This window comes from Oryctolagus cuniculus, chromosome 19 (assembly GCF_964237555.1).
Source record: "Oryctolagus cuniculus chromosome 19, mOryCun1.1, whole genome shotgun sequence".
In the NCBI taxonomy this organism is placed as follows: domain Eukaryota; kingdom Metazoa; phylum Chordata; class Mammalia; order Lagomorpha; family Leporidae; genus Oryctolagus; species Oryctolagus cuniculus.
This window is the reverse complement of record NC_091450.1, coordinates 45,864,435-45,881,944: the sequence shown is the minus strand read 5'-3', so window position 1 is coordinate 45,881,944 and position 17,510 is coordinate 45,864,435. Positions and strand designations below refer to the sequence as shown.

Genomic DNA, 17,510 nt, shown 5'->3' with positions numbered 1-17,510 from the left:
AGAGACCGAACATCACAGCTCCGGTAAAACCTCTACGACACAGGCCGTGTGGCTGATGTGACGTTGGAGGTAAGGGAGCAATTTCCAGATAGAACAGAACTAGAGTGACGTTCGGAGCCGGACACCGTATGGAATGTTCCAGAAGGCACCCTGCGGTCACTGCTACGTGTCCCGGATGCAGATGGTGCAAGGGTTGGGTGCTTTGCTGGGAGCACCTGGCCTTCCGTGGCATTGTTCTCTGAGTGCCTCTGGCTTTTTTTTTTTTTTTTTCCTCCCCAGCTGTTCAAACAGTGGCTCTGCAGGAGGGGTCCCTGGACCAGTTGCATTCTGCTTTTCCCTGAAGCTTCGCAGAAATGCAGATTCTCACATAGACTCATGTGGACTGCAGATTATTGGCCAGACCCACTCCAGCTCTGCTGGAACAGCCTACGGGGTAAGGGTCCAGCAATCTCTTTGAGCAGCCCTGCCCACGATGCTGCTAAATTTTTTTTTTTTTGACAGGCAGAGTGGATAGTGAGAGAGAGAGACAGAGAGAAAGGTCTTCCTTTGCCGTTGGTTCACCCTCCAATGACCACCGCGGCTGGCGCGCTGCAGCCGGCGCACCGCGCAGATCCGAAGGCAGGAGCCAGGTGCTTCTCCTGGTCTCCCATGGGGTGCAGGGCCCAAGCACTTGGGCCATCCTCCACTGCCTTCCCAGGCCACAGCAGAGAGCTGGCCTGGAAGAGGGGCAACCGGGACAGAATCCGGTGCCCTGACCGGGACTAGAACCCGGTGTGCTGGCGCCGCTAGGTGGAGGATTAGCCTATTGAGCCGCGGCGCCGGCCATGCTAAAGTTTGAGAAGTGGGGCTTGTGCATGGGTCAGGTGTGAGGCCGGGGATGGGGGTGGGGCCCAAATCTCTCTCTTTCTGGAGCCAGGGGGTTCTGCACCAGGTCCTGTAGTGACCAACATCCCCCCAAGATCCTGACTGAGCAATCAATGCCTTCTCCTATTCTTTCTGTCGCTCCTGCTACATTGCGCACCATCTTTTTTTTTTTTTTTTTATAAAAACTATGCATGTAACACCCTCCCCCCACCCCAAAGACTTAGCTGGGGTTATCAATGGATCAGATATAGCGAGCTGCAAATCACAAGAAAGAAAAGCGTGGACAAGGCGCCCTGGGGTGGAGCAAGTTTCTCTTCTAGGCATCACTGCTCAGACGGGAACCTCAGCTCTACTCTGATGTCACAATTCTGTTCCCTCTACACCTGCTCCTCTCTCCCACCCACCTTCCCCTCCCCCCACACTTCCACTGGTCCTCCCCTCCCCCTTGATGGCCTGCTGGGGACATCTCCTTTGCAGTCCTAGGGACAGGTGGAAACATTGCACTGGCTAGGATGCTATCACTAAAGGGACTCTCAGCTCCACTGCAGAATGAGAAAGTCACATCTCTTTGGGTTTTCCAGGCTCTTCAGAGAAATTAATTAGGCAACTGCTGGGCCCCTGCCTGCAGAGTTTCGGGTTCAGTAGCCCTGGGTGGGGTTATGTGGCGGGAGACAGGAGGGTGTGTGTGTTGAGAAAATCAGACTGGGGAAGATGGTTCATTAGATTCATTCGATTAGATTAAAATAGATTAGATTCACCTATCAAAGAAGACTGGTGAAAATGAAAGGTTCACCTGTCTTTCCAGAACCTGCAAAAGTTCAATGTCAATGACCTCTCCTCTTTGCCACTACATGGCTCCTTCAAATCCCTGCAAATCGTAGGGAAGAAGCAGGAAGCGGACCATGTTTCCGAAGGCGAATGGATCTTCCCTAACGGATGACGTCAAACAGTCCCCACTTCCAACAGTCCCCACTTCCCAGAGAGCACCCCACCCCCACCCCCAGCCCTCAGACGTTCCCTATCCAATAGGTGTTGATTGTCCCTGACTCATCTCTTCAGTTGGATCTTGCTGTTTTTAATCCATCTGCATCCATGGGATTTCCGCATCCTTGGGGAGATTTCAAGGATTTGTGGTCCAGTGCTCCACCTGCTGATTGAGTCTGAAACTGTTGCCTGGAGGAAGACAGTTTTGTTGATGGGGAGATGGGCCTCCTCCCAGGAGGGGGAGATGTGGAAAGATGCCAACTATCAGGAAGGAAAAATGAGGTGATTTGTAGGAAGGAGAGAGCTGGGGCAGGCATTGTGGCACAGCGGGGTTAAGCCACTGCTGTTGAAGCCAGCATTCCATACGGGAGTGCTGGGCTAAGTCCCAGCGGCTCCACTTCCAGTCCTGCTCCCTATCGATGCATCCTGGGAGACAGCAGATGATGGTGGCCCAAGTGCTTGGGTCCCTACCATCCACGTGGGAGACCCAGATGGAATTCCTGGCTCCTGGCCCAGCCTTGGCTGTTGCAGGCATTTGGGGAGTGAACCAACGGATGGAAAAAAAAAAAATCTCTCCCCTCGACCTGCCTTCTCTTCTCCTCACCCTATCACTCTACCTTTCTAATAAATAAAGTAAATCTTTAAAAAATGAAAAAAAATTTCAAAAGAAGCTTTCCATATTGGAAAACAAGATGGGTTACATGGAAGTCGCAAACCAGAGGCGGTTCTGGGTCCTGGCTGATTTCTTTTTTTTCTTTTTCTTTTTCTTTCTTTTTTTTTTTTTTTGACAGGCAGAGTGGACAGTGAGAGAGAAAGGTCTTCCTTTTGCCATTGGTTCACCCTCCAATGGCCGGCGTGTTGCGGCCGGCGCACCGCGCTGATCCGATGGCAGGAGCCAGGTGCTTCTCCTGGTCTCCCATGGGGTGCAGGGCCCAGGCACTTGGGCCATCCTCCTCTGCACTCCTTGGCCACAGCAGAGAGCTGGCCTGGAAGAGGGGCAACCAGGACAGAATCCGGTGCCCTGACTGGGACTAGAACCCGGGGTGCCGGCGCCACAAAGTGGAGGATTAGCCTAGTGAGCCGCGGCGCCAGCCCTGGCTGATTTCTACTAATGCATGCTGGGTACCCCCTTGGGGTGGTGATGCCTCTGAGAGCAGCCCTATCCTATTCCATCCCCAGGGCGGATGGAAAGTCAGGAAGAGAACACTGTGCATTTAGAAAGCCGAGGGAGGGTTTTTGTTGAAGGCTTTCTCTGTGAAGCACACTCAGGAAAAAAGGCTAAGCTAAGGGCAGCGGGATTTTACCCCCAGGAGAGCGGCTGCAACTTTGTTCTCTAAATCCTTCAAAGAAGTGGGAGGGAGAGATAAGGAGTGGAGGGAGTGCCTGGAGAATCCAGTTGAACGTATTCCCATTCGCTGGTCACAGTACCTCTGAAACAGATTGCAAGCCGAAGTCTGTAACTCACACTTTGTGCCTTGGTGGGACTCATTTTATGCCGAATTCTGGCATCTCCACTAATTATGCGGTATTGCAAGAGGTCATGGCTTTGGGGCTAGACCAAAGCAAAAATCCCGATCATTCCACATGTTGGTTGTCTGAGCTGGAGCAAAGCAATTTCCTTGGGCCTCAACTTCCTCATCTCTGAAATGGGAGTACTAAGATCTACCTCATTGTGAGGACTAGGGACATATAAATGTACTGGATTATTGTTTGGACTCAAAGAGGGCTAACTCCCTTTTTTGAATCTTTTCCAACATTTCACTTACTGAGTATGCAGTGGGCTGTGAGCAGTGTGTCTTTGTGTGTTTGTGTGTGTGCAGGATTGCAAGGTGCACATCTCCTAGGAGCTGGATATGTGACCTCCATTGGCTAGATGAAGAGCCTGATGCTCCAAAAAGTAGACTCCAAGGTCACTGGCAACCGAGGTGGGATTAGCTCAGGGCACCAATTCATGTATTTCTTAATAATAACTTAACTCTGGGCCAGCACTGTGGCACAGTGGGTTAAGTTGCAGTCTGCAGTGCTGGCATCTAACATGGGCACTGGTTCAAGTCCCAGCTGCTCCAGCTCCCTGCTAATGTGCCTAGGGCAAGCAGTGGAGGATGGCCCAAGTGTCTGGGCCCCTGCCACCCACAAGGGAGACCTGGAAGAAGCTCCTGGCTCTTGGCTTCTGCCTGGCCCAGCCCTGGCCATTACGGCCATTTGGGGAGTGAATTGGCAGATGGAAGATCTCTCTCTCTCTCTCTCTCTCTCTCTCTCTCTATATATATATATATATATCTCTGTCTGCCTCTACCTCTTTCTCTGTAATTCTGACTTATAAATAAATAAATTTTTTAAAAGATAATTTAAGGCCTCTCTGGCTATTGCTATGATTTAGGTGAGGTTTGAGTGTCCCCCTAGACATCATGTATTGAGACTTAAGCAGTAAGAGGGCGTGAACTTGAGCCAGCCCTGGTATATTTAGAGGCGGTGCCTTGAGAAGGAAGACTAGGTCAGTAGGGTGCAGCCCCAACGAGTCTACCCTGATGACTTCATTTAAAGCCACAGAACAGAAACATGTATGTTCCCATCATGGGTGGGATGCCACGTTCTGCCCAAAGACTCTGGCATCACCAGACGAGAACTGGGAGTTAAAGTAAGCCTCTTGTCTCCGTAGCACCATTTTGCACCATGCCCTACTCCTATTTGCTTTTCCTCTGCTACTCCTAGCCCCCTGGACCCCTGCTCCCTGGCCACCTCTGTTCCAGCCAAGCAGGGGTCTTCCCTGCCCTTTTCCCCCAAGACCCGACCCTGCCAGTACCACCTGCCAGCAGGGTCCTCTGACCGCCCCTGTCCTTTCTCCTGAGCCCAGCAACTGAAATCTCCCTGGAAGTTTCTCAAGGGCTTTCTCCTTTTATTTATTTGCTTGTCGTTAATGGTCTGGCTGTAAATATTTATTTTTCATTCAGCTAGAGTTCACACACCATAAAACTCAACTCTCTTAGTCCAATTCAAGGGCACTGAGCACATTTATAAGGTTGCGTCACCATCACCACTACCTAATTCTAACACATTTCCCTGCACCCAATATCATTCATCCTCATCCTCTTCTCTGCCCAGCCCCAAGCCATAGTGAATCTACTCCGTGTTGCTATGAATTTGCTTATTCTGAACATTCCCCATCAACGGAATCATGCACAACATAGCTTTCAATGATGGGCTTCTTCTTAGAAAGTTTCCTCTGTATTATTGCCTGTATCAATACTTGTTCTTTTTATGGTTAAGTCTTATTCCATTAAATGGATAGACCACATTGTGGTTTTATATTCTATGGCTATTGGAACTAATTCTAATTATGTACAAGTTTGGTTTTTTTTATGGATGGCTGTTTTAATATTTGATTATTTGAAAGGTAGAGTGTCAGAGAGAGAGAGAGAGAGAGAGAGAAAGAAAGGGAGATCTTACATCTGCTGGTTCACTTCCCAAATGGCTGCAACTCCCAGGGCTGGCCCAAGCCGAAGCCAGGAGCCCAGAACTCCATCCAGGTCTCCCACACGGGTGTTAGGGTTCCAGGTATGCTTGAGCCATCTTCTGCTGTATTCCAAGGCACATCATCAGGGAGCCGAGTCAGGAGAGCAGCTAGAGCTGTCGGCATGGCAGGTGGTGCTTAGCCTTCCCCACCACAACTCCTGTCCCCTGGATGTCTGTCTTCAGTTCTCTTTGGTGACATTTTTGGATCTCCATTCAGCTTTTACTTTTCTGGAACGCATTTTGAAGCTGGTAATCTTTGTGTGAGTGTTTTCCCAATAGCTCGCCAGCTCCAGCTCTCTTTCTAGCAAAGGAGAAGCCCGGGAGGCATTTGGGGATGCAATGGGGGTTGAGAGAGACTGAGGCAGGAGGACACAGGAGTGGGGTCTCCTGTCTTCCCGAAGCTTGTTCACAGACCCCTGCACTGACAGATTCTTGCTGCCTTGGTGGGACCTGGGTTTTAAGCTATGTGATGGACGTGCCCCTTATACTGTACCACGGGGCACAGACAGGCAAGGGCTCAGGAATTTCCCTGGGGACACAGAAATCTGCACAGACCTGGTCACTGACCAGCTGGCCAGGAAGCCTGGAGGAAAGGGTTCTAATCCCCTTGGCTTCCATCTTGATGTTTGGAGACTGGGCTACCTGTCTTGGAGCCATAATCCCTGTGATGTCTGAATGAGTCAAATTGGAATCACAATGATTCCATAGCAGACCTACAGCAGGATCTCTCAGGCAGGATTAGGGGCCTTCGGGATGGTTAAGACACTGCCTGGGATGCCTGCGCCCTTTATCATAGACTGCCTGAGTTTCGGTCCTGGCTCTGCTTCTGAATCCAGCTTCCTGCTAATGTGCACCCTGGGAGACAGCAGGAGGCTCAAATGACGGGGTCCCTGCCACCTACGGGGTCAATCCGGATTGAGTTCCAGGCTCCTGGTTTCTACCTGGCCAGGCCCTGGCTGTTTTAGGCATTTGGTGAGTGAACCAGTGGATAAAAGATCTTCCTGTCTGTCTCTCTGCCTTTCAACTATATAAAATTAAGTAAATTTAGAGACTGCATAAAAACCTAAACAGTGTCAGCGCCCCAGCTCAGGGGATTCTCACAGTAAGCCAGAGCTACCACCAAGCTGGGGAGCCACACTTGCTCTGTCATCCTTCCGTGATTCTGACATTGGCTATTTCTGTTCCCTAAAATGGGACTCATGGGGGCCGGTGTTGTGGTGCAGTGGGTTAAGCTGCCACTTGCAAGCACCCATATCAGAGTACTGGTTTGATTCCCAGCTGCTCTGCTTCTGATCCTGCTCCCTGCTAATGTGTCTGGGAAACCAGTGGATGATGGATTCCTGCCACCTGTGTCGGGGATCAGGATGGAATTTGGGACTCCTAGCTTTGGCCTGGCATAGCTTTGGCTCTAATGGTCATTTGGGAAGTGAACCAGATGATAGAAACTCTCTCTCTCTCTCTCTCTTTCTCTCTCTCCCCTCTGTTGTTCTTTCAAATCCACCCATCTGTGCATACACAAATGTTAAAAAAAAAAAGGGACTAATTAAGAGCCTTTGACGGAGAATTCCATCAAACCATCTAGAATTCAATGGTTTCAGCATTGCCCAGGTAGGGATGGAGGATGTGGCCCCAGGGGAACAGGAGTGAGACTGGTGTGTTTTATGTTGCTTTTCTTAAGAGCAAGAGAGGCATCTGTGACCACAGAAATCCCATGCCCGTCATTTCAGGTTTGCTGGGAGGATCTCACTGTGGACCCCTGGTGCCTGGGCCTGTCCAGCAGTGCCCCTACCCCCCTTCTTCTGAAAACAAGACCCATCTCTGGTTCTGGGGATCTGATCCCGTCCATCATCACAAGCCAGGCTGTCCAGGTATGATCTTTTGGCCCAAGATGAGCATGGGAGCCAAGCAGGTTTGATAGAAGCCCCTTCTTAGGATGGAGCTGTGAGGAGAGAACCCTACTCCCAAAGAATGATGCCAACAGAGAGTGTGAAAGGAGAGAGAGCGCGAGAGAGAGAGTGAGAGAGAGAGAGAGAGCGAGAGAGAGTTGGGGAGAGAGATGGGGAGAGAGGATGTCACCCCAGCTTCTTGAGTCCAGCTTACCCTAAGTTCACCACTGTGACTGCCTGCGATTTGAGCCAGCCCTCTTTCACTTAAAGGAACCTGATTGGCTTTCTCCTAATAGGAAGTGGTTTTTTCTTAATCATTTGAAAGACAAAGTTACAGAGAGAGAGATAGAGCCAGAGACAGAGGTCTTCCATTCCCTTGGTTCGCTCCCCAAATGAATGCAATGGCCAGAGCCATGAGCTAGGAGCTTTTTTGGGTCTCCCATGCAGGTACAGGGGCCCAAGGACTTGGGCCATCTTCCACTGCTTTCCCAGGCCATTGCAGAGAGCTGGATTGGAAGTGGAGCAGCTGGGACTTGAACCGGCACCCATATGGGATGCTGGCACTGCAGGCTAGGGCTTTAACCTGCTGCACCACAGGGAGGGGAGGGGATGGGGGAGAAAAGGGAGGATAAAAAGAAGAATAAGAGGAAGAGAAAGGAAGGAAGGAAGGAAGGAAGGAGGAAGGAAGGAAGGAAGGAAAAAAGGAGGGAGGGAGGGAAGAGAGATCTTCCACCCATTGGTTCACTCCCCCAAATGGCTGCAACAGCCACACCTGGGCCAGGATTCAGGAACTCCAACTGAGTCTCCTCCGTGGGATGCAGGGACCCAAGCACTTGGGCCATCTTCCACTGCCTTCCCAGGCACATTGGCAAAAGGCAAAAGGGATGTAGAGCAGGAGGGGGCTTGAAGAGTTGCTTATATGGGATGCCTGCACGGCAAGCCACGGCTTAACCTGCTGTACCACAAAGCTGTCCCCAAGCCAGGAGCTCTTAACCCAGCCCAGTTTTTGTAGATTTGTCAGATCCAGATTTCTATCTTGTGTCTCGGAATCTCGTAACTCTCCGGGAGCTCTAGGTCTGCTCTAAAGGGTTCCCAAACAGAAAAAATTCGAAAGTTCTAGCGCTCCTTCAAAATCATCTCCTGTCCTATCAATGACCATGGACTTCAGTTCCACCCTGACCTCCTACCGTTCCTGACAGAGGAAGGTTTTATTTCAGGATGTCGCAAGCCTGGGTGAGCTGGCAGCAGATGGTGCGGATGACATACTGTGCCCTTTTCGTTTGGATGGGCAGGAGATAGCCACCGTGCATGGTCAGGTGACCGGGCGGGTCTTTCCGTTGCCAAGTGTGCACCTGACAGTCTGAAAAGAGCATTGTGACTTCAGCAGGGGACAATGGATATGCGCACAAACTTCATCCTCTCCTCCCACAGAGCCTGGATGATTTTGTATCTAGGTAGGACCACGCTTGTCCACACTCTGCATCCAATCAAGAAGAAAAGAGTGCTCAGACTAAAGTGGCATTCCAGGGCCACAGTGCCGGTCAGCACAGATCTGGGAGCAGTAGCTCCGACGTCCATTTCTCTAAGTCTTTCACCGAGAAGCGTTGAGTGGTATGGAACAGTTCTGCCGCGTCTTTCACAGAAACTATTTATTCTCCAGTGGATGATTTTGCTTCACTTCCCTCTCCCGTACATGTTGTCAGAATGTCTAGAAAAATTCTGACAGCTGGTATTCCATTTAGGGACAACAACTAGAGGGACGTGTGTGTGGCGAGGGCTCACACACAATCTTGCTGCACTTCCACTCGGCTTCCAAATATAACACGCCTTGGTTGGCAATGAGGTGGAAAATGAGTAGGGATGTTGAAATGCCATTTGTATGGAGACTCTGAAGTGTCCAAGCCCAAGGCAAGTGACCCAGGGTGACATACAAAGAGGCCAGAGCAGGGCTGGACTCAGGGCCAACTCCCTAACCTTTCTTTGACTTTGGACTTCATCTGGCTGATCCCGGTTTCCTCGCCTGTACCATAGGAGCAATGGGGTCTGTCTCCTGGGGCCACAGGGAGGCACCAGTCCAAGACGTTAACAAGCGGCCAGCGCTTGGCAGGTGCACTGGGCAGTTTTCGTCTATCTTTCTCCTCTTGGATTGAATCAGTATGGATTCCAGTGAAGACAGCAGAGGCAAGCACTAGCAAACTTAATCGTATACTTGGACCCAAGGACACTTGCTAAGTTTCCAGTGACAGGCAGATGGATGATGCAACCACAAGACCACTAAATTCCATCTGTGCCAGTAACTGGAACCAAAGGATGAGACGTGCATTTGTCTCACTGTCACTGAGCTTCTGTTCTCCAAAAACAAGCTATCTGGCGGTGAAAAGTGGTCGAACCATAGCAAAACCTCTTACAACGCTCTTATTGAGTGTGGATGGTCAGTGGGCATTGTGAGAAGGTGCACCCTCCATCATCAATCCTGCTAGGGCAGAGGCTGACCTGTTTAGGTTTCCAAGTCATTAGGACACAAAGATTGACAGGAACACAGAAGAGCTACGAGCTCTGTTTATCTTACTAAGGGGTCCCAGAGAGATCTGAAAGATTCGGAATGCCTCAAAGCCACCCTGTATTTTCTTTTTAAGATCTATTTCTTTCCTTACTTAATGTATACTAAGCTGATCTTCTGTATATTAAGATAATCGAAAATGAATCTTGATGTGAATGGAAGGGGAGAGGGAGTGGGAAAGGGGAGGGTTGTGGGTGGGAGGGACGGTATGGGGGGGAAGCCATTGTAAACCATAAGTCGTACTTTGGAAATTTATATTCATTAAATAAAAGATAAAAAAAGAGATCTATTTCTTTATTTTGAAAGTCAGAGCTACAGAGAGAAAGAGAGAGAGAGAGAGAGAGAGAGAGCGAGCGCTCTTCCATCTGCTGGTTCACTCCACAGATGGCTGCATTGGGCCAGGCTGAAACCAGGAGCCAGAAACTCCATCCAGGTCTCCTATGGGTGGCAGGGACCCACTTTCTGCTGCCTTCCCCAGGGCATTAGCTCCTCCTGCTGGTTTCTAACTGACTTGGCTCCATGTGCCACCCAAGGCAGCATCTTCAAACTCTACCCACACTCCTGAAACTCCATCCTGGCTCTCACTTTGCTGAGTTCAAAACTCAGCAAATGTGGGCTCCCATAAATTCCAACCCTGCCATCGAGTGGGGGTCTCTTTGCCTGTCTACTCCTTCCTCTGGCTCAGAGACCGAAGGGTCCTTCCATCTTCTGATGGCAACCCCCCTGCCCTCTTCCTCATTGATCCTTCCTCTCAAATCCAATAGGGCAGGAATTCCACTGGCTGCCGTGGGGGAACCTAGCTCTGGTTGCAGACTTGCTGTAGCAAAGCACTAGCAAGAGCATCAAGAAGGGGCTTCCCGGTGCTGTGGGTGGGATCAGCCAAAGCAGAGAAGGTTTGAGTGGGGCTCTGGGGGCTTAGGAAAAAAATGCCCTCCCTGCTACCCTCCCTCATTAATCATTTAGGGTTGTAAGGAAGATTTGATTGGAAGAGAAATGACTTCTGTGGCTCAAAATAAATAAAAGGAACTGGCTGATCCGTTCACAGCTGGCTGTTGCACTGGCCAAGGCGAGGCACAGCAGAAGAGACAGGGAGTGCAAGGGATTCTTGAGATGTTGTTGAGGGCACGGCCGAGGCTCCCAGCTGGAGCCGGGGCTAGGAGGAGATGCTAAGAAGGTCTAAGAGGCGAGAGCAGCACCGTAGTGCAGTCAGGTTCTGATAAGAAAAGGACGAAGTTCAACAATGCCCACAGGTTTGTGGGCCACAGGCACGGGAGCAAGATGGGAAATGGAAAGTTCAAGGTCAGCCAGGGTTTCCAAACGTACTCAACCCCAAGGCATGGGGGATGGTGCTCAGGGCCTGGATGCACATCCCTTCCTAGACCTGGAGACACTGAGGAAGGCACTTTCTTGAATTTGAGAGAGCTGCAGGCATCAAATAGAGGTCCCAGTTCCTTCGATCGTTTCCAAGATTGGAAAATTCTTAAACCGACAGAGAAATCAGTGAGCTTGTGTTTAGTGCCACACAGCACTGTCTGACTTAACATCTTTTTTTTTTTTTTGTAAAGATTTATTTATTATGTGTTTGAAAGTCAGAGTTACACAGAGAGAGAAGGAGAGGCAGAGAGAGAGAGAGAGGTCTTCCATCTGCTGGCTCCTTCCCCAATTGGCGGCAACAGCCGGAGCTGTGCCAATCTGAAGCCAGGAGCCAAGAGCTTTCTCTGGGTCTCTCACGTGGGTGCAGTGACCCAAGGACTTGGGCCATCTTCTACTGCTTTCCTAGGCCATAACAGAGAGCTGGATTGGAAGTGGAGCAGCCGGGACTCCAACCGGCATCCATATGGGATGCCTACTGCCATGCCATAGCGCAAGCCCCTGACTTAACATCTTAAAAAGATTTCTCTGACATGAGAATGGGCAGACAGCCTGATGTAATGAGTCAAGACATCAAGCATCAAACCAATGTGTGAATTTCTCCTGTTAAGTGAGATAATCAGTTTCAAGCTACTTAGCACAGTGACGGCACTTACTGCTCTCTAAAAGGTAATTATTGCCAGTGTTGCAAGTGCTAATCATGAAAGCAGGCCCAGGAAGACCTCTGTATGGAAGCCCCCTTACCAGGCATTGATTTTATGAATCTGGGAATATGAGAAACATTGCTTAGAATCCAGATTAGTTCCCAGGGTAGCCTGACCTTTCCCAAAAGCGTGGCTTCTCTGAACAAAACAGTGGCCCACAAAGTCTCCTGTGGAAAATGAGATTGTCCGGAACTTTCTCCATTCCATTCATTGTTGACCCTGGATGAGTGGGCGGATACTACCCCAAATACTCTCCTTGCACCAGCATTTGACATGTTCTGTCATGTAGGATTGAGAGCTATGGGAAGGGCGGGTCAGCTGTCTTCACAGGTCTGATCCCTGCCTACCTCACTGCTCCTGGTCCTCCCACACTCCCTATCCCTGCCCTTATCCTGCTAGAAATGCCACTGGCCATGAAGCTCTGATCTTGCATAACCTGTGGGGCTCCAACTCCAGCCCAGGTGTCACAGGGGGAAGTCCCACGCAGCTTCTGAACCACAGCTGGGTGTTGTTTAATGTACGTGACGGTTTTTTTTTTTTTTTTTGACAGACAGAGTGGACAGTGAGAGAGAGAGAGACAGAGAGAAAGGTCTTCCTTTGCCGTTGGTTCACCCTCCAATGGCCGCCGCGGCTGGCACACCGTGCCAATCTGAAGGCAGGTGCCAGGTGCTTCTCCTGGTCTCCCATGGGGTGCAGGGCCCAAGCACCTGGGCCATCCTCCACTGCACTCCCTGGCCACAGCAGAGAGCTGGCCTGGAAGAGGGGCAACCGGGACAGAATCCGGCGCCCCGACCGGGACTAGACCCCGGAGTGCCGGCGCCGCAAGGCGGAGGATTAGCCTATGGAGCCGCGGCGCCGGCTGAATGCACGCAACGTTCTTAAAAAGTGTAAATGTGAATGACCCCAGAAGGAGGCTTTGCAGCCTACTGTGCCTTAGTCTCCACTATTCCCTATTGCCCTGATTTGAGCTGATTTAGTTGGTAATCTCAGAACAAAAATTATCTCTTGCCTTGGCCTTTCGTCCTGGCACACGGATGCGGCAGTTCAGTTGAGATGGGTCGGATGCGAGCCCAGGTCTAAAGGGAACAGCCATGACCTAGAGCCTAGCTAAGCCCTGAGCTGCCTCCCTCCTAAGGTACTGAGCCAGCTGTTATGCAGCAACCAAATGTCACTCTGGTATCCATGTAACAAGTGTGTACTAAGACACCTCAAAAAGTACATGGAAAGTTTGATCAAACAATAAGTTTAATTTGGTGCAGAATTTTTTTTTCTGCAACTCCTGCCTTCAAAAATCCATTAAAATGTTAGGAAGAAAATTATGCGAGGATTTCCAGTGTTTGCCTATGGACTTGTCTAATTGCTCAAAAAGAAGAGAGAAAATAATAGTTTGACCTCTTTAAGGTGTGTCAGCATTGAACAAGTGAAACATTGCTGATAGCCTGCAGTGATGTTTTGATGTAATTATCATTATTTTGGGGGGATGTGCATCAGAACTGTTAAAGCAGCTCAGATTTTGAAAGTTGGAAAGCAGGATTACATTATTTTGTATCTCAGGAACTCTCTCCTGATTGGGAGTTGAAGTAGTTTTTTTTTTTTTCTTCCTCCTTGCATTTTCTTTTATGAGCCCAAGAAAAATGGCCTTTTGCGAGTGTTTTAGCCTCAGGAGAGCCTTAGTTCTTTTGTAACCACCTGGTTAGGTTCATGAAATGCTTCTGCCACTAGGCATGCCTTGGCCAGGGCAGTCGGGGAGCAGAGAGAGGTCCTCTGTCGCTGGGGGTTTTGTGTGGCAGGTGAATTCTCCTGATGTCTATAGCTGAGGGTGCCCAGACAAGGTACGGCCTCTGCTCGGGGTCACGCCGTTTGCCAATGGACTTGAACGGATTCATCCCAAGCCCCTGTGCAGCTCCTCCATCGTGTAACGCATACGCCACAAAGCCACACACCCAACTGTGGCTTGAGGGAATCCTGAGAGCAAAGACAGGGCCAGTGGGGGTTGTGCCCCCCAAAATGCAGAGTTTGGGGGGAGAAAAGACAGGAAAGAAACTTAAAAGAAAAAGCTCCTTTGCATCTTGGCAGATAAATGAACCTATTCATGTCCTTTCTCACTTCCTGGCTTCAGCACAGGATGGCTGCAGCCCCAGAGACTGCAGACGCATTTTTCATAGCGGGCACCGGAGGCTCTGGTCTCTCCCAGCCCAGGGAGAAGGCAGGTGCGCAGACGCCTACCTCCTTCAAACTCCGTCTGGCAGTTCCCCGAGGTCTCGTTCAGACTCTCCTCCTCGTTGATAATGATGTTCTCAATGTCCTTCATGGTCAGGTGGTCCCGGAAGGCGTGGTACAGGATGTGCTTCAGCTCCTCCAGGGTTATCCTCTGCATGTCAAACTGTGGAGAGAGACGCAAACCAGTGAGGGGGCTGTGGGCCTCGGGCACAAGGACCAGGCAGGGGGCCTGCCAGGTGAGCCCCACACTCCCCCACCAGAAACGAATCTCAGCTTCTCAGGGTGTCAGGTGAGCAGTTCTGTGTGCATCCTGCTCTGCTCCAAGCCTACTTGCAAGGATTTACTGGAACACAGGGAGTGCAAATCCCGTCCCCTCCATCAATTTAGACTCTTGGAGAAAAAAGGTACCACCTCCTAGCTTGGTTTCCTTCTCCTACAGCCAACCACTGTCAGGATTGGGTCACACTGACAATGCATATGTTTCTCAAGGCATCACCGACTCCCTAAAAGTACAAATTGCCATCGTGTTTTGAATGTGTACCTAAGGATGCACCTTGCTAAGGTTCGGAGGTGGTTTGACCGTTTCTCCCCCAAAGAGGCATGTGTGGGAGCCTTGGTCTTTTGCGTGGTGGCGTTGAGGTGGCGGAGCCTTTAGGAGGTGGGGCCTGGTGGGTGATGGCAAGAGCAGCAGAAGTATTAACTTTGGAAGGGATTAGTTGTTCCTGGGGGACCCTGGTTATTTCCCAAAGAGTGAGTTGTTATGAAAAAAAGAGAGCGTGTTCCCCAGGTCACTCTCTGGCTTCTTGTCTCACCGTCTGGTCTCTTCTGCCCACGTCCCTGCCACCGTGATGCTGTGTGCCATGAGGCCCTCACCAGGACTGAGCCAATGCCAACACCATGACCTTGAACCTCAAAGCCATGTGCTCAATCAACCTCTTTTCTTTACAAATCACCCAGCGTCAGTGCTTTATTAGAGTAGCAACGTGGAATTGGACTGATGCGGTATCTCTAAGTATGTATCATATTCTTATGCTCTTATCAGATAAACCAAGCAAGTTCACAGCCATGTGTATGAAGAAGGGGGGGGGGGAATCCCCAGTTGTATCTTGGTCCTTCCAGCCATAGTATTCTGCCTTTGCACTCCATTCATGTCAGGCTTGGTCAGGTCACTTCCTTAGCCAATGAAATGTGAGTGCAACAGGAGCTACATCCAGTGAAATGCTCAGAGGGTGGAGTCAGCAGCCTACTCTACCTGGAACACCTGTGCCCGGTATCCAACTCGCAGCTTTGCGTCTCGGCCGCTCTGCTGTGGATCCAGCTGCCCATTAATATGCCTGGGAAGGCAGCATATGATGGCCCTAGTGCATGAGGCCCTGTGCCCACATGAGAGACCTGGATAAGGCTCCTGGCTTTGGTCTGGCCAAGCCCATTGAGGCCATTTGGAGAGTGAAGCAGTGAATGGAAGAGTCTGTCTCTCCCTCCCTCCCTCTCTCTCTCTGTCTCTCTCTTTGACTCCACCTTTCAGCTTCTTTCAGGTCTCCCACGTGGGTGCAGGGGCCTAAGGAGTTGGGCCATCTTGTACTGCTTTCCCAGGCCATAGCAGAGAACTGGATCAGAAGAGGAGCAGCTGGGACTCGAACCAGCGCCCATATGAGATACTTGCACTGCAGACTGGGGCTTCAACCCACTGTGCCACAGCACCACTCCAATAAATCTCTTTTAAAGATTGGTAAAACCACCACCCATGGTAACTTGGAGGACAGATCTCTATTGCACGAGTTTTGGCGTTAGATTGTAGGTTTGTTCATACACTGGTGACAGCTGGTCACCTCCTATGTGGTACTACACAACCGAGATGGACTCAGGGCACAGTTTGGTTTGTAAGCCTGGAACCGAAGCCATTCAGAAATTCCTGGTCTTGTGAGGTTAAAAGAAGCAATTGTTTGGCCGGCTCCGCAGCTCACTAGGCTAATCCTCTGCCTTGCGGCGCTGGCACACCGGGTTCTAGTCCGGTCAGGGCGCCAGATTCTGTCCCGGTTGCCCCTCTTCCAGGCCAGCTCTCTGCTGTGGCCCGGGAAGGCAGTGGAGGATGGCCCAAGTGCTTGGGCCTTGCACCACATGGGAGACCAGGAGAAGCACCTGGCTCCTGCCATCGGATCAGTGTGGTGCACCGGCTGCAGTGCACCAGCCGCGGCGGCCATTGGAGGGTGAACCAACGGCAAAGGAAGACCTTTCTCTCTGTCTCTCTCTCTCTCACTGTCCACTCTGCCTGTCAAAAAACAAACAAACAAAAAAAAGCAATTGTTTCTCATTTCCAACTAGTAAACAGATATAACTGAGAAATGCTTGAAACAAGAGCACAAGGCCATGAAAAGAAATCAATGTGTCCCTTGATGAAACCTCTGTATGCGTTCAGTTGCTCTCCTAGGGCAACTGTTATTAAAGTTGGAGAGAAGCATGTCTCCAAAAAATAACTGGATGTGGCTCCCAACATGAACTCATTGGATCAAGTGGATAAAAAAAAATGATAAAGTTCTTGAGAGAGCTGATCTGGCCAAGAACCAAGAACAGTCTTGCGGTAAATAACACAGTGAGTGCAGGTGTTTGGTTTAGATGCCAGTTGGGGTGGCTGTATCCCATAACAGAGTGCCTGCCTTCAGGCACAGGCTCCTTCTACCCTGGGAAGCCTGGATTGGTTCCCAGGTTTTCCTGGTTGCTGCCTGGGACAGCCTTGGCCAATAACTGGCCATTGCAAGCATTTCAGGAATGAGCCAGCATATGGGGGCTCTGTCCGTCTATCTCTCTGCTTCTTGGATAAATAGAAAAAGAAAACAAAGACACTATGGTTGTTCAAACTTCCAAGTGAACTTCAGGTTTCCTGATCTATGGGCACAAGCCATTTATAAAGATAAAGTGACACAGGCCCCTGGAGAGGCCCTGTTCTGCTCAGTCTAATTGGATGTGTGCAAGAAAAGGGGAAAAGGACCCATCTCTCAGAGGGTGCAGTTGGGAGTCGTGCATGGAGAACAAGGAAATCTAGAGCAACTTCCCGGAAGCAGAGCTACGGTGTAATCCAGGAAAATGCCTCCACTGCAAAGTCTGCTCCCCAGAATTCCACCATTGCTCTGAGCCTCCAACTGCGATCTCTCTCTCCCATTTCGCTTTCTGGCTGGGAATGTTTGCGGTGCTTTGTATGACCATGGTCCATCATGCGATGTTGAGGGTGAGGGGTGTGGGGAAAGGGGTGACCTGTCTTTCAAGCTCCTGTGTCTCCACGCCAAGGCGACACACATCCAGACTGGATGTGTCACGTGGAGCTTTGAGATCGCAAGTCTGATGCCTACAAACTGCGAGATAATGCAGCCTCTTTTCTTTAGAGTATCCGGCCTTAGGTATTCTGAGATAACA

At 50.3% G+C, this 17,510-nt stretch overlaps 1 protein-coding gene across 4 annotated transcripts in view; it reads right to left on the bottom strand.

Annotated features, from left to right (window-relative positions):
* The window catches only part of CALN1 (calneuron 1), a 612,973-nt gene that overhangs the window by 7,339 nt on the left and 588,124 nt on the right, over positions 1 to 17,510 (bottom strand). For all 4 annotated transcript variants that reach the window (XM_070064499.1, XM_051847931.2, XM_017342575.3 and 1 more), the window contains one exon: positions 14,109 to 14,265. In XM_070064499.1, coding sequence (XP_069920600.1) covers positions 14,109 to 14,265 — 157 coding nt within the window. The remainder of the gene's footprint in view (positions 1 to 14,108; positions 14,266 to 17,510) is intronic.